A 16,368-nucleotide genomic window follows, 5' to 3' on the forward strand; every position below is an offset into this window, starting at 1 on the left:
GCGGAAGCAGGGCACAGGCAGAACCGCAGGTGTGCGGAGCACAGGCAGAGCCACAACAGTACAGAGCAGGCAGAGCCGCAAGAATGCGGAGCATAGGCAGAGTGACAAGGGTACTGAGCAGGCAGAGCCGCAAGAGTGCGGAGCACAGGCAGAGTCACAAGGGTACAGAGCAGGCAGAGCCACCAGATTGCTGAGCATGAGCAGTGCTGCAAGAGTGCAGAGCAGGCAGAAAAGCAAGAGTACAGAGCATAAGCAGAGCCGCAAGAGTGTGGAGCACAGGCAGAGTCACAAGAGTACGGAGTAGGCAGAGCTGCAAGAGTGCGGAGCACAAGCGGGGCTGCAAGAATACGGAGCAGGTAGAGCCACAAGAGTACAGAGCACAGGCAGAGTCACAAGAGTACGGAGCAGGCAGAGCCGCAAGAGTGCGCAGCACAGGCAGAGTCACAAGCGTATGGAGCAGGCAGAGCTGCAAGAGTGCGGAGCAGAGGCAGAGTCACAAGAGTACGGAGTAGGCAGAGCTGCAAGAGTGCGGAGCACAAGCAGAGCTGCAAGAATACGGAGCAGGTAGAGCCACAAGAGTACAGAGCACAGGCAGAGTCACAAGAGTACGGTGCAGGCAGAGACGCAAGAGTGCGCAGCACAGGCAGAGTCACAAGCGTATGGAGCAGGCAGAGCTGCAAGAGTGCGGAGCAGAGGCAGAGTCACAAGAGTACGGTGCAGGCAGAGACGCAAGAGTGCGCAGCACAGGCAGACAGAGAGAACACAAGGATAGACACAGCAGGGAAAGAAGCTGCAGACGAGGAGACCAAGAGACAGAGGTAGGACTGTGTTCAGACAAGGTAATGGTGGGAGACAAGGTACAGGAATAAAGACAGGGTAGAGAAGGGGTTGATCCTGTCTTCTATATTATTAATAAATAAGTTGAATAATTGCAGACCCCACACTGAAGTTTAAGGGTATACTGAATGTGATCGCTGTTGGTCTTCCTGACTGTTGTTGGTCCGACTACTGGGACCTCCACCGATCCTGAGAACAGCGCTCTGAAAAGCCGTGTCTAAATGGTGTGTACGTCGCTTCATTTATTTCCAATGGGACCTCCTGAGGTAGCGGAGTTCGGGCTTTTCTGGCAGTCCCATTGAGAATGAATGCAGTAAAGGTGCTCACACTCAACCTCTGCTTCTATCAAACTGGGCTCTTTATGGAGCCGTTCTTGGGATCGGTGGCAGTCCCAGTGGTCATACCTTCAGTGATCAGGAAATGCCCACTCTCCAGTAAATAGGGAATAACTTCCATTTTTGTACAAACCCTTTTAATATCTGGTGTGAAGTGGGCTGCTCATTTCTCCACGGTATAATCCTGTCCTGCTGTGGTAGGAAGCTGGATATATACCAGGTAATTACGGTACCTTTCTAGTTTTAGCATACCATCTCCATCCCTTCTTGTGCTAAGGAAAGGGACAGGATGGTGTATCCATATAGCAGCCATTCTGTTCTCTACAATTGGTATGATCTCTAATGGGGAAAATGTATCAACACATATTCCAGGGATGTGTCATTTACTAGGCTGCTTGCTGTAGTTTTGATAAAATCACAGGTTTATCAGCAGGAGCAGGAAATTATCATTAGCGAACTAGTAAACCTGATCCTTGAAGTCCATCCACACCCCCACCACTGATTAGCTGCTTCCTGCCTATGCAAAGTGTACACAGAAAGCTGCCAATCAGTGGTGTGGGTGGGGTTATACAGAGCTCTGCATTAGACAACTGCAAGATCAGCAGCAGAGAAAACTGTGTTTATCAAAACTGCAGTAAGCAGCCCAGTATGTGATACATCGCTGGAATCAGAGTCTCTGCTCCTACAAAGTGCTGCACTCAGATGGGGAGGCAAAATTATCTTTAAAATAATGATTGCATTTTACTACAGTGTTTTTTTTTTTGGATGGCATATGGCGTATCAGTCTTGGTAAATTTCCCCTTTGTTTAAAGAGAAAATCTGCTAATGAATAGAACTTTTATTCCCACCACTGTCAGGTTTTAATATAATGATTATTTTTTCACCCTTTGTGATGCTTTACATTGCACAATATTGGTGTAACATATAAATAATTACAAAAGCCACGGTGATTCAGACCAATGGAAAAGTGTTGGGGAATGTCAGATGAAACAACAGAGTTCTAGAAAATAAACGAAGCACAAAGGAAGCCTTTCTAACTGTCCCTGCTTTCTATGTTCATGGTAGACTGTAACTTATGACGATCTACTTTTTCCCCTGTCCAACCAGCAGATGGCAGCAGAGTACATGGAGAGAGTGCAGGCTTTCACCCTGTGACCTTAGTGCTATGTGTCACAGTGGTAGTGCTCTAGGAATGACCCATGGTAATCCAGCCACCAGTGTCCCCACATCACTCACGTTCACCATTTTTATTATCTGATATTTTAGTACTATAAATCATTATACCACTGTCTTACAAGATAATATCTAACATCATTCAGCCCTGATTGGGTTTGGCCTGGCATAATACATTTGTGTATATGAGTGGTTATTTATTGTGCATGCTTCACGTGCCCATTACTTTCCTTATTCTGTGTTCACCTTTTGTAGAAACCACCGAGCTGGGCAGCAAAAAAGAGCTGAAGTCCATGCCGTTCATCACCTACCTCTCCGGGCTGCTGACAGCGCAGATGTTGTCCGACGACCAGCTTATCATGGGAGTGGAAATCCACTGCGAAGAGAAGGGACGTTGTCCATCCAGCTGCCATTTGTGCCGGAGAGCTGGCAAAGAACAAGTCAGCCCCATCCCTGTGCTCCTGGAAATTAACCGAATCACTCCCCTATACAACCTCATCCAGGACAATGCTACACGAGAGGTGAATGTCTTCAAGATTTAAGCTGTTTATCTTATTAAATATGTGTAATAAATGAAATCTGTCACCAGGTTCCCTTTTTCCTAATCTGATGTAGGGGCAGAGACCCCGATTCCAGCATGGTATCACTTAGGCCGGGATCACACATGCAAGAAACTCGAACGAGTCTCGCATGTTAATACCCGGCACTGCCGCCGGCACTCAGGAGTGGAGCATGGGGTTCCATGTATTTCTATGCGGCCGCACGCTCAGATCCAAGTGCCAGCGGCAGTGCCGGGTATTAACATGCGAGACTTGTCCGAGTATCTCGCATGTGTGATCCCGGTCTTACTATCCTGCTTCCAGTCATTTTGATTAAATTGCCGTTTTCTCTGCTGCAGTTCTATCAGACCACTGATTGACAGCTTTCTGTGTACACTGTGCATAGGCAGAAAGCAGACAATCAGTGGTGGTGGTGAGGTGGGCAGAAGGTTTATTAGTCCTCTAATGATAATCTCCTGCTGATAAAACTGTGACTTTATCAAAATTACAGCAAACGGCCCAGTAAGTGAAACATTATTGGAATCAGGGTCTCTGCCTCTACATCATACTGCTCTCCGATGGACTAAGAAAACTCTGGTGACAGATTCACTTTAAGTGCTCAATTACAGTACTGAAATCTCTTGAGGTGAAGGTGAGTAGTTTTCTTTTCTATGTGCAGTTGAATTGATTAAGCAGAGATTGCCTGTAGTGGATAACCCCTTTAAGGCTGGGGAACACTGCACCAGATCATGCAGCAAAAAATTACCATGTTCCCTTGCAATATAATAGAAGTAAATGGGTTCACATTGTGACTTGCACCATGACGAGCGGGTTTTACAACAAGGGTCCGTAGTTTAACGGAAAGGGGACGTGGCTAACTGTGCCCCAGAATTTCACTGAAATTGAGACGCATATTTCTGTCAGAAAGTAATCCAATTACTAGGTCTATCTTAGACTGAATAATCCAAAAATATGCCGTATTTATCAAACAGCATGGTCCACTATGTTAAATCTGTCATATTTTAAAGGGAACTTGTCACCTGATTCATGCTGCCCAAGACGTTGGTAACAGAAATCAGAGCTTGGCTGCTTGATTGCAACCAGATATGTTTTTCTCAGAACCATTACGGTATTTCAGGGAAAACATACAAAAATCTGACCGGGGACATTAATGAGACATTTAACTTGTTTGTTTTCATCACCCGACAGGCTTTTCCCAGCAGCGCTAAAGATGATTGACAGGTATATAGGCTAGTAAGAGACCTGTCAATCACCTAAAGTATCCTCTAGCAAGGGACCTGTCAATCACCTAATACAGTTCCTAGTAAGAGACCTGTCAATCACCTAGTGCAGCTTCTAGTAAGAGACCTGTCAATCACCTAGTGCAGCTTCTAGTAAGAGACCTGTCAATCATTTAGAGCAGCTTCTAGTAAGAGACCTGTCAATCGCCTAAAGTAGCTTCTAATAAGAGACCTGTCAATCACCTAGTGCAGCTTCTAGTAAGAGACCTGTCAATCATTTAGAGCAGCTTCTAGTAAGAGACCTGTCAATCGCCTAAAGCAGCTTCTAATAAGAGACCTGTCAATCACCTGGAGCAGCTTCTAATAAGAGACCTGTCAATCACCTGGAGCAGCTTCTAGAAAGTGACTTGTCAATCACCTAAAGTAGCTTCTAATAAGAGACCTGTCAATCACCTGGAGCAGCTTCTAATGATACATGTCAATCACCTGGAGCAGCTCCTAGTAAGAGACCTGTCAATCACCTAGTGCAGCTTCTAGTAAGAGACCTGTCAATCACCTAAAGTATCCTCTAGCAAGGGACCTGTCAATCACCTAATACAGTTCCTAGTAAGAGACCTGTCAATCACCTAGGGCAGCTTCTAGTAAGAGACCTGTCAATCATTTAGAGCAGCTTCTAGTAAGAGACCTGTCAATCGCCTAAAGTAGCTTCTAATAAGAGACCTGTCAATCACCTGGAGCAGCTTCTAATAAGAGACCTGTCAATCACCTGGAGCAGCTTCTAGAAAGTGACCTGTCAATCACCTAAAGTAGCTTCTAATAAGAGACCTGTCAATCACCTGGAGCAGCTTCTAATGATACATGTCAATCACCTGGAGCAGCTTCTAGTAAGAGACCTGTCAATCACCTAGTGCAGCTTCTAGTAAGAGACCTGTCAATCACCTAAAGTATCCTCTAGCAAGGGACCTGTCAATCACCTAATACAGTTCCTAGTAAGAGACCTGTCAATCACCTAGTGCAGCTTCTAGTAAGAGACCTGTCAATCATTTAGAGCAGCTTCTAGTAAGAGACCTGTCAATCGCCTAAAGTAGCTTCTAATAAGAGACCTGTCAATCACCTAGTGCAGCTTCTAGTAAGAGACCTGTCAATCATTTAGAGCAGCTTTTAGTAAGAGACCTGTCAATCGCCTAAAGTAGCTTCTAATAAGAGACCTGTCAATCACCTGGAGCAGCTTCTAATAAGAGACCTGTCAATCACCTGGAGCAGCTTCTAGAAAGTGACCTGTCAATCACCTAAAGTAGCTTCTAATAAGAGACCTGTCAATCACCTGGAGCAGCTTCTAATGATACATGTCAATCACCTGGAGCAGCTTCTAGTAAGCGACCTGTCAATCACCTAGTGCAGCTTCTAGTAAGAGACCTGTCAATCACCTACAGCAGCTTCTAATAGGAGATCTGTCAATCACCTGGAGAGGATTCTAGTAAGAGACCTGTCAATCACCTAGTGCAGCTTCTAGTAAGAGACCTGTCAATCATCTAGAGCAGCTTCTAGTAAAAGACCTGTCAATCACCTGGAGCAGCTTCTAATAAGAGACCTGTCAATCACATGGAGCAGCTTCTAGTAAGAGACCTGTCAATCACCTAGAGCAGCTTCTAGTAAGAGACCTGTCAATCATCTAGAGCAGCTTCTAGTAAAAGACCTGTCAATCACCTGGAGCAGCTTCTAATAAGAGACCTGTCAATCACATGGAGCAGCTTCTAGTAAGAGACCTGTCAATCACCTAGAGCAGCTTCTAGTAAGAGACCTGTCTATCACCTAGAGCAGCTTCTAGTAAGAGACCTGTCAATCACATGGAGCAGCTTCTAATAAGAGACCTGTCAAGCACTTGGAGCAGCTTCTAGAAAGAGACCTGTCAATCACCTGGAGCAGCTTCTAATAAGAGACCTGTCAATCACCTAGTGCAGTGCCTACTAAGAAACCTGTCAATCACCTAGAGCAGCTTTTAACAAGAGACCTCGCAATCACCTGGAGCAGCTTCTAGTAAGAGACCTGTCAATCACATGGAGCAGCTTCTAGTAAGAGACCTGTCAATCACCTAGAGCAGCTTCTAGTAAGAGACCTACCACTTACCTAGAGCAGCTTCTAGTAAGAGACCTGTCAATCACCTAGAGCAGCTTCTAGTGAAAGACATGTCAATTACATGGAGCAGCTTCTAGTAAGAGACCTGTCAATCACCTAGAGCAGCGTCTAGTAAGAGATCTGTCAATCACCTAGAGCAGCTTCTAATAAGAGACCTGTCAATCACCTAGTGCAGCGCCTACTAAGAGACCTGTCAATCACCTAGAGCAGCTTCTAACAAGAGACCTGGCAATCACCTGGAACAGCTTCTAGTAAGAGACCTGTCAATCACATGGAGTAGCTTCTAGTAAGAGACCTGTCAATCACCTACAGCAGCTTCTAGTAAGATTCCTGTCAATCACCTACAGCAGCTTCTAGTAAAAGACCTGTCAAGCACCTGGAGCAGCTTCTAGAAAGAGACCTGTCAATCACCTGGAACAGCTTCTAATAAGAGACCTGTCAATCACATGGATCAGCTTCTAATAAGAGACCTGTCAATCACCTAGAGCAGCTTTTAACAAGAGACCTGGCAATCACCTGGAACAGCTTCCAGTAAGAGACCTGTCAATCACATGGAGCAGCTTCTAGTAAGAGACCTGTCAATCACCTAGAGCAGCTCCTAGTAAGAGACCTGTCAATCACTTAGAGCAGCTTCTAGTAAGAGACCTGCCACTCACCTAGAGCAGCTTCTAGTAATAGTCCTGTCAATCACCTAGATCAGTGTTATGAGCTCATTTTCTCCTTCACCTTTGATGTCCGATGAACTCCCTCTGCTGGTGAAAGGAGGTAGTGAAATTGATTTTGATGGGAAAAACCTGTCATCTGAACAGGTGGAATGTGATTGGACATCCGTAATCTCTGAGTAGATATAAGGCCGCCCACGCCCTGCTGGGTTGCTGGTGATCCTCTCTGCTCTGAGCTCTGGCCTCCAGTTTAGTCCTGTCTACTAAAGCTAAGTTTTTGTTCTGCTATTGTTCCATGAGATTTAGTCTGGTTTACTTAGTGTTTGTGTTCAGCCAGCCCTGGTTGGGACTGGCTGAACTCCATTTTTGTCTCTGATCAGTTGATCTCTTTGCTCTGTTTTCAGAATATACCTGAGTGCTCATATAGTGATTTTGAAGTCTAGTGACTTCAGGGCTTTTTCTATCAGATGTGTTGGACATTCTTTTTTGGCAGGGTTTTTGCGTGATTGCAGACAGTTGCTTTTCTTTCCTGTCCTATCTAGTTAGTGAGGGCTGTTGTGAGTTCATTTTCCCCTTCACCATTGAGGTCTGATGAACTCCCTCTTCTGGTGAAGTAAGGTAGTGAGGCTGATTACAAAGCACCTGAGCAGAATGATGATGACTGGGTGACTGGGATTGCTGACTGGATATAAGGCAGCCGACGCCCTTCTGCCTTGCGGGTGATTACTCTGAGGGATTCTTGGAGACCAGTCTGATTCCTGCTCCTGAAAAGCTAAGTTTTCTGCTCTACTTTTTGCATTTGTGTTTTGGTTTTGTTTTGCCTTGTTTTTCTGGATTTCTGCCTTTCCCTGCTGGGTGAGCTGAATTCCTTTTTGCTCTGTCTTCAGATAATACCTTAGTACTGATATAGTCTTTTTGAAGCCTAGCGTCTTCAGGGCTTTTTTCCCTATCAGTCTGTTGGCTCTTGTTTTTGAGAGGGTTTTGGCGGATTGCAGACAGCAGCTTTTCTATTCTGTCCTATTTAGTTAGCTTGGGCCCCATCATTTGCTCAGCCTATCTTTCTATCTGTGTGAGTGTTTTTTCATCTTGCTTCACTGTCATTATATGTTGGGGGCTGCCTATTGCTTTGGGGTCTGCTCTGGGGCAGTTTAGATTTCCCTTTCTGTCTTTAGGCTATGTAGTTCTCCGGCTGTGATCAAGGGGTCTAGGGCACCGTAGGAACCCCCCACGGCTACTGCTAGTTGTTGTTGTTAGGTTCAGGGGTCTGCAATCCGATAGCTGCCAACTTCTCTGGTTTTCTGGACTTAGCTAGTATTTCTGTTTTGCCTCCTATGGTGACTCATTCATAACAGAGGGCCCCATCGTTTGCTCAGCCTGTCTTTCTGTCTGTGTTTGTGTTTTCATCTGTTCTCACCGTCAATACATGTTTGGGGCTGTCTATTGCTTTGGGGTCTGCTTTGGGGCAGTTTAGATTTCCCCTTTCTTTCTTTAGGTTTATTTAGTTCTCCGGCTGTGAATGAGGTGTCTAGGACCACCATAGGAACACCCCATGGCTACTGTTAGTTGTTGTGAATAGGATCAGGGGTCTGCAATACGCTAGCTACCAACCTCTCCGGTTTTCTGGACTTAGCTTGTATTTTTGTTTTTTCCTCCTCCGGTGACTCATTCATAACAGAATCACAAGCCATACCGCAGATTCTAGGGTACTCAATAGCAGGAAAGGATTGTAAAAAAAAAAAAAAAAAAAGGTCAGAATTTGTTTTATTTTATGTATATTTTTTCCTCTTTTTCTCTGGGGCCGTAGGAGGAATTTTCTTAATGGAGTTTAAGCAATTGTCTGATCGTGTGGAGCAGCTGGCTGCTGAAGTGCGGGGAATTTCTGCCTATCTTGCTCATTCACATGCTGCTGAACCAAAGATTCCTACTCCTGATGTGTTTTTTGGGGATCTATCTAAATTTTTGAATTTTAAGAATAATTGTAAATTATTTCTTGCCTTGAAGCCTAACTCATCAGAGAGCTCTGCGCAGCAGGTTAAAATTGTCATCTCTTTGCTGCGCGGCGATCCCCAGGATAGGGCGTTTTCTTTGACACCTGATGATCCTATTCTAACTAATGTGGACGCATTTTTTCAAGCCTTGGAGTTGTTGTATGATGAACCTAATGCTATTGATCAAGCTGAGAAAGCCCAGATGGCATTGAGCCAGGGTTAGGATTCTGCAGAGTTATACTGTCAAAAATTCCAAAAGTGGGCGGTCCTTACTGCCTGGAATGATGGTGCCTTGGCAGCTCTCTTTCGGAAGGGTTTGTCAGAAACCATAAAAGATAGTATGGTGGGATTTCCTGTTCCCTCTGGTCTTGACGATTCTATGTCATTAGTAGAGTTGAGCGATACCGTCCGATACTTCAAAGTATCGTATCGGATGGTATCGGCCGATCTTTAAAAAAAGTATCGGTATCGCCGATTCCGATACCGGAAGTCCCATTCAAGTCTATGGGACTTCCGGTATCGGAATAAGAAAAACCCTTTCCTGCCCTTGTACAGCCTCTCTGGGGTCTGTACGGGCCTTTCGGGGTGCTGTGCCGGCCTGCCAGGGGGTCTGTGCAGGCTCCGGTGGTCTGTGCCGGCCTGCCGGTGGTCTGTGCAGGCTCCGGGGGGCTGTGCCGGCCTGCCGGGGGGCTGTGCCGGCCTGCCGGGGGGCTGTGCAGGCTCCGGGGGGCTGTGCCGGCCTGCCGGGGGGCTGTGCCGGCCTGCCGGGGGGCTGTGCCGGCCTGCCGGTGGTCTGTGCAGGCTCCGGGGGTCTGTGCAGGCATCGTCCGATGGGACTACAAGTCCCATCGGGCGATGCCTGCTACCATGACAGTGATTGACACATTAGCCAATGATGGGACAGTAGTAGTCCCATCATCCGGCTAATGTGTTAAATGTAAAAAAAAAAAAAAAAATTACATGCTACATACATACAACATGCATACTACATACATGCTACATTCATACTACATACTACATACATGCTACATTCATACTACATAAATACTACATGCAACATACATACTACATATATACTACATGCATGCTACATACATACTGCATGCTACATACATACCACATATATACTACATACATACTACATGCATGCTACATGCATGCTACATGCTACATACATAACACATATATACTACATGCATGCTACATACATACTACATGCTACATACTACATATATACTACATGCATGCTACATACTACATGCTACATACATACTACATATATACTACATGCATGCTACATACATACTGCATGCTACATGCATGCTACATACATACTACATACATACTACATGCTACATACATACTACATACATACTACATACATACTACATGCATGCTACATGCATGCTACATACATACCACATACATAACACATATATACTACATGCATGCTACATACATACTACATGCTACATACATACCATATACATACTACATGCATGCTACATACATACTACATGCATGCTACATACATACTACATGCTACATACATACTACATGCATGCTACATACATACTACATGCTACATACATACTACATATATACTACATACATGCTACATACATACTACATGCTACATACATACTACATATATACTACATGCATGCTACATACTACATGCTACATACATACTACATATATACTACATGCATGCTACATACATACTACATGCTACATACATACCACATACATACTACATACATGCTACATATATACTACATGCATGCTACATACATACTACATATATACTACATGCATGCTACATACATACTACATGCATGCTACATACATACTACATACATACTACATGCTACATACATACCACATATATACTACATACATACAATACATTCATACAATACATACATAGACATACAGTACATATAACATAGAGTAACATACTTACCAATACTTGTCACATTGTTCCCCGAAGCCATTGTCTTTTCCGGAATAAATATTAACATAACAAACCACAAAAATACTCACCCACGATCCGAAGCAGTCCACGAGTGTGTCCCACGACGATCTTGGGTAGAGAACTGCAGCATCAGCTGTTGCTGCCGTTCTCTACGGGCTGCAGGAATCCAATGACGGAAGGTAGGTATCCTTCCGCACTGTATTCCTCCGCCACTTAAAAAAAAAAAAGTCCCTAGTCTCACTTTATGCCATTGCTGTGTGGGAAATTCCCACGCAGCAATGGCATAAAGTGAGACTAGGGACTTTTTTTTTTTAAGTGGCGGAGGAATACAGTGCGGAAGGATACCTACCTTCCGTCATTGGATTCCTGCAGCCCGTAGAGAACGGCAGCATCATCTGATGCTGCAGTTCTCTACCCAAGATCGTCGTGGGACACACTCGTGGACTGCTTCGGATCGTGGGTGAGTATTTTTGTGGTTTGTTATGTTAATATTTATTCCGGAAAAGACAATGGCTTCGGGGAACAATGTGACAAGTATTGGTAAGTATGTTACTCTATGTTATATGTACTGTATGTCTATGTATGTATTGTATGAATGTATTGTATGTATGTAGTATATATGTGGTATGTATGTAGCATGTAGTATGTATGTAGTATGTATGTAGCATGCATGTAGCATGTAGTATGTATGTAGCATGCATGTAGTATACATGTAGTATGTATGTAGCATGCATGTAGTATATATGTAGCATGTATGTAGTATGTATGTGGTATGTATGTAGCATGTAGTATGTATGTAGCATGCATGTAGTATATATGTAGTATGTATGTAGCATGTAGTATGTATGTAGTATGTATGTAGTATGTATGTGGTATGTATGTAGCATGTAGTATGTATGTAGCATGCATGTAGTATATATGTAGTATGTATGTAGCATGTAGTATGTATGTAGTATGTATGTAGTATGTATGTGGTATGTATGTAGCATGTAGTATGTATGTAGCATGCATGTAGTATATATGTAGTATGTAGTATGTATGTAGTATGTATGTGGTATGTATGTAGCATGTAGTATGTATGTAGCATGCATGTAGCATGCATGTAGTATGTATGTAGCATGCATGTAGTATGTATGTAGCATGCATGTAGTATGTATGTAGTATGTATGTAGCATGCAGTATGTATGTAGCATGTATGTAGTATGTATGTAGTATATATGTAGTATGTATGTAGCATGTAGTATGTATGTAGCATGCATGTAGTATATATGTAGTATGTATGTAGCATGCATGTAGTATGTATGTAGTATGTATGTAGTATGTATGTAGCATGCAGTATGTATGTAGCATGTATGTAGTATGTATGTAGTATATATGTAGTATGTATGTAGCATGCATGTAGTATGTATGTAGCATGTAGTATGTATGTAGCATGCATGTAGTATGTATGTAGCATGTATGTAGTATGTATGTAGCATGTATGTAGTATGTATGTAGCATGTAGTATGTATGTAGCATGCATGTAGTATGTATGTAGTATTTTTTTTTTTTTTTTTTTTAACATTTAACACATTAGCCGGATGATGGGACTACTACTGTCCCATCATTGGCTAATGTGTCAATCACTGTCATGGTAGCAGGCATCGCCCGATGGGACTTGTAGTCCCATCGGACGATGCTTGCACAGACCCCCGGACATCAGCACAGCCCCCCGGCAGGCCGGCACAGCCCCCCGGCAGGCCGGTACAGACCCCCACAGGGTGCACAGACCACCGGCAGGCCGGCACAGCCCCCCGGCAGGCCGGTACAGACCCCGGGCAGTCCACACAGCCCCCCGGCAGGCCGGCACAGCCCCCCGGCAGGCCGGCAGAGACCCCCGGAAGGCCCGAAATGACGGCGCATCATGATGCGCACACACCGCGCATCATGATGACGTCAGGCCGTCAATCAACTGAACTTCCGATTCCGATGCCGAATTCCGATATTGAAAAAATATCGGAAGTCGGTATCAGAATTCCGATACAGCAAGTATCGGCCGATACCCGATACTTGCGGTATCGGAATGCTCAACACTAGTCATTAGCCATTCAGGTTGATCGGCGTTTACGTGAGCGTAAAAGTACACGAGAAATGTTGCCACCTGTTGAACAAATGTCTGAACCTATGCAATGTGATAGAGTTTTGTCTAGGGCGCAACGTCAGGAGTTCAGAAGGCGTAATAAGCTGTGTTTTTTCTGTGGAGATGCCTCTCATATGATTTCTGTCTGCCCTAAACAAGAGAAACGTTTTGCACACACGTTTGCTGTGGGTGGTGTTCAACCTAAGTTTCTTCTGGCAATTACTCTGATCTGCTCCCTGTCCACATTTTCCGCTAAGGCTTTTGTGGATTCGGGAGCGGCTCTGAACCTGATGGACTTGGATTTTGCTAAACGTTGTGGGTTTCCTTTGACACCTCTGCGGACGCCTATGCCTTTGAGGGGTATTGATGCTACTCCTTTGGCGAAGAATAAACCTCAGTTTTGGACCCAGGTGGTAATGCGGGTCGCCCCAGACCATCAAGAAAATTGCAGATTTTTGGTGTTGCATAATTTGCATGATACCATTGTTCTGGGATTTCCCTGGTTGCAAATCCATAATCCAGTTTTGTATTGGAAATTTGTGTCTGTGGTGAGTTGGGGTTGTCGGTGTGCTCTTGGTGACGCTCCTGTTTTCTCCACCTCTCCCCAGTCGCATGATGTTCCTGACTATTTGGCTGATTTTTATGATGTATTTAGTGATAATAAGTCTGCGTCTTTGCCTCCTCATAGGAGTTATGACTGTGCAATTGAGTTGAGCCCTGGGTGTAAATTTCCCAAGGGTCGACTTTTCAATTTATCTGTACCCGAGCACGAGGCTATGCGATCTTATATTAAGGAGTTGTTGGAGAAGGGTCATATTAAACCATCCTCTTCACCCTTGGGTGCTGGTTTATTTCATAGCCAAGAAAGATGGTTCATTAAGGCCTTGTATTGACTATCGTTCCCGCAACAAAATTACTGTTAAATATCAGTATCCGTTGCCCCTGATTTCTGATCTATTCTCCAGAGTTAAAGGTGCTTGCTGGTTTACCAAGCTTGACCTCAGGGGGGCATATAATCTTATTCTCATTAAGCATGGGGATGAATGGAAGACGGCGTTTAATACTCCGGAGGGACATTTTGAGTACCTGGTGATGCCTTTTGGGCTCACTAATGCCCCTTCTGTCTTCCAGTGCTTCATGAATGATATTTTCCAGGACTTTGTGGATAAATTTTTGATCATCTATCTGGATGATATTTTGATCTTTTCCAGGGATTGGGACTCTCATGTGGAACATGTTCGGACTGTGTTCCGGATTTTGAGGGAGAATTCCCTGTATGTTAAGGGATCAAAATGCCTTTTTGGTGTACAGAGGATTTCATTTTTGGGATTTATTTTGTCTCCGTCAACTATTGATATGGACCCGGCCAAGGTACAGGTCATTTATGATTGGGTTCAGCCCACTTCTTTGAAGGCCCTCCAGAAGTTTTTGGGTTTTGCTAATTTTTATCGTAAATTTATAGCTAATTTTTCTGGTATTGCCAAACCATTGACTGATTTGACTAAGAAGGGTGCTGATGTGCTGAATTGGTCTCCAGAGGCTGTTTCTTCCTTTCAGGAGCTGAACCGAGGTTCACTTCTGCTCCGGTTTTGCGGCAACCTGATGTCTCACTCCCGTTTCAGGTAGAGGTGGACGCTTCTGAGATGGTGCAGGAGCTGTTTTGTCCCAAAAAGATCCTGTAACATCTAAAATGAATCCCTGTGCTTTCTTTTCCCGAAAGTTCTCCCCAACCGAACGCAAGTATGATGTGGGGAATCGGGAACTGTTAGCCATGAAATGGGCATTTGAGGAGTGGAGACATTGGTTGGAGGGAGCTAAACATCAAGTCGTGGTCCTTACTGACCACAAGAATTTGATTTACCTTGAGTCGGCCAAACACTTGAACCCTAGACAGACTAGGTGGGCCTTGTTTTTCACATGTTTTGATTTTGTGGTCTCTTTTCTTCAGAGCACTAAGAATGTCAAGGCAGATGCCCTCTCTAGGAGTTTTTTTTGCTGATTCTCCTATTGTGACCAAGCCTGCTACCATCTTAGGTGAGGGGGTAGTTCTTTCTGCCATCTCGCCCGATTTGAGACGTGCTCTGGAAGAGTTTCAGGAGGACAAACCTGAGCGTTGTCCCATTGGAAAATTGTATGTTCCTGACCAGTGGAAGAAGAGAGTAATGTCTGAAGTTCATTGCTCCGCATTGGCTGGTCATCCAGGTATTTTTGGTACTAGAGATTTGGTGAGTCGGTCTTTTTGGTGGCCCGCCTTGTCTCGTGATGTCAGTAATTTTGTGCAGTCCTGTGGGACTTGCTCCCGGTCTAAACCTTGTTCTCGCTCTAGTGGGTTGTTGATGCCTTTGCCGGTGCCCAGGAGGCCATGGACCCATATTTCAATGGATTTTATTTCTGATATGCCTGTCTCTTAGAGAATGACTGTTATTTGGGTGATTTGTTATAGATTCTCTAAGATGGTCCATCTTGTACCACTCCCTAAGTTGCCATCTTCCTCAGAGTTGGTGCCCTTGTTTTTGCAACAGGTGGTTCGCTTGCATGGGATTCCTGAGAACATTGTGTCTGACAGAGTTCAGTTTGTTTCTAGATTTTGGAGGACTTTTTGTTCCAAGCTGGGAATTCAGTTGTCCTTCTCCTCTGCGTTTCGACCTCAGACCAATGGGCAGACAGAGAGAACAAACCAGACTTGCAGTCTTATTTGAGTTGTTTTATTTCTGCTGATCAGGATTATTGGGTTTCATTTTTGCCCTTGGCTGAATTTGCTTTAAATAATAGAGCTAGTTCTGCCACTTTGATGTCACCTTTTTTTTTGTAACTTTGGGTTTCATCCTCGATTCTCTTCAGGGCAGATGGAATCTTCTGCCTGCCCAGGTGTTGACACTGTGGTGGAGAGAATGCACCAGATCTGGGACCAAGTGGTGGATAAGTTGTCTCTCTCCCAGGAAAGGGCCCAGCGGTTTTCCAACCAGCATAGGACCATTGGTCCCCGGTTTAAGGTGGGTGATATGGTTTGGTTGTCATCAAAGAATATCTCTATGAAGGTGGCTTCTCCAAAGTTTAAACCTAGATTTATTGGACCTTACAAGATTTTGGAGATTCTTAATCCGGTCTCTTTTCGATTGGCTCTTCCTGTTACATTCAAGGTCCATAACGTGTTTCATAAGTCTCTGTTAAAGAGGTTTGTTGAGCCAGTAGTTCCTGTGGTGGCACCTCCTGACCCTGTATTGGTTGAAGGTAATGTGGAATATGAGGTTGAGAAGATACTGGATTCTCGTCTGGCTAGACGGAGACTCCAGTATTTGGTTAAGTGGAAGGGTTATGGCCAGGAGGATAATTCTTGGGTCTCTGCATCCGATATTCATG

At 44.3% G+C, this 16,368-nt stretch overlaps 1 protein-coding gene across 6 annotated transcripts in view; it reads left to right on the forward strand.

Annotated features, from left to right (window-relative positions):
* Positions 1 to 16,368, forward strand: part of ASTN2 (astrotactin 2) — a 1,339,273-nt gene that overhangs the window by 1,065,864 nt on the left and 257,041 nt on the right. For all 6 annotated transcript variants that reach the window (XM_073573127.1, XM_073573126.1, XM_073573131.1 and 3 more), the window contains one exon: positions 2,601 to 2,866. In XM_073573127.1, the coding sequence (XP_073429228.1) occupies positions 2,601 to 2,866 (266 nt within the window). The remainder of the gene's footprint in view (positions 1 to 2,600; positions 2,867 to 16,368) is intronic.

Source organism: Dendrobates tinctorius, unplaced genomic scaffold (genome assembly GCF_039654945.1).
Source record: "Dendrobates tinctorius isolate UK_male_01 unplaced genomic scaffold, ASM3965494v1 ptg000034l, whole genome shotgun sequence".
NCBI classification, from domain to species: Eukaryota; Metazoa; Chordata; class Amphibia; order Anura; family Dendrobatidae; genus Dendrobates; species Dendrobates tinctorius.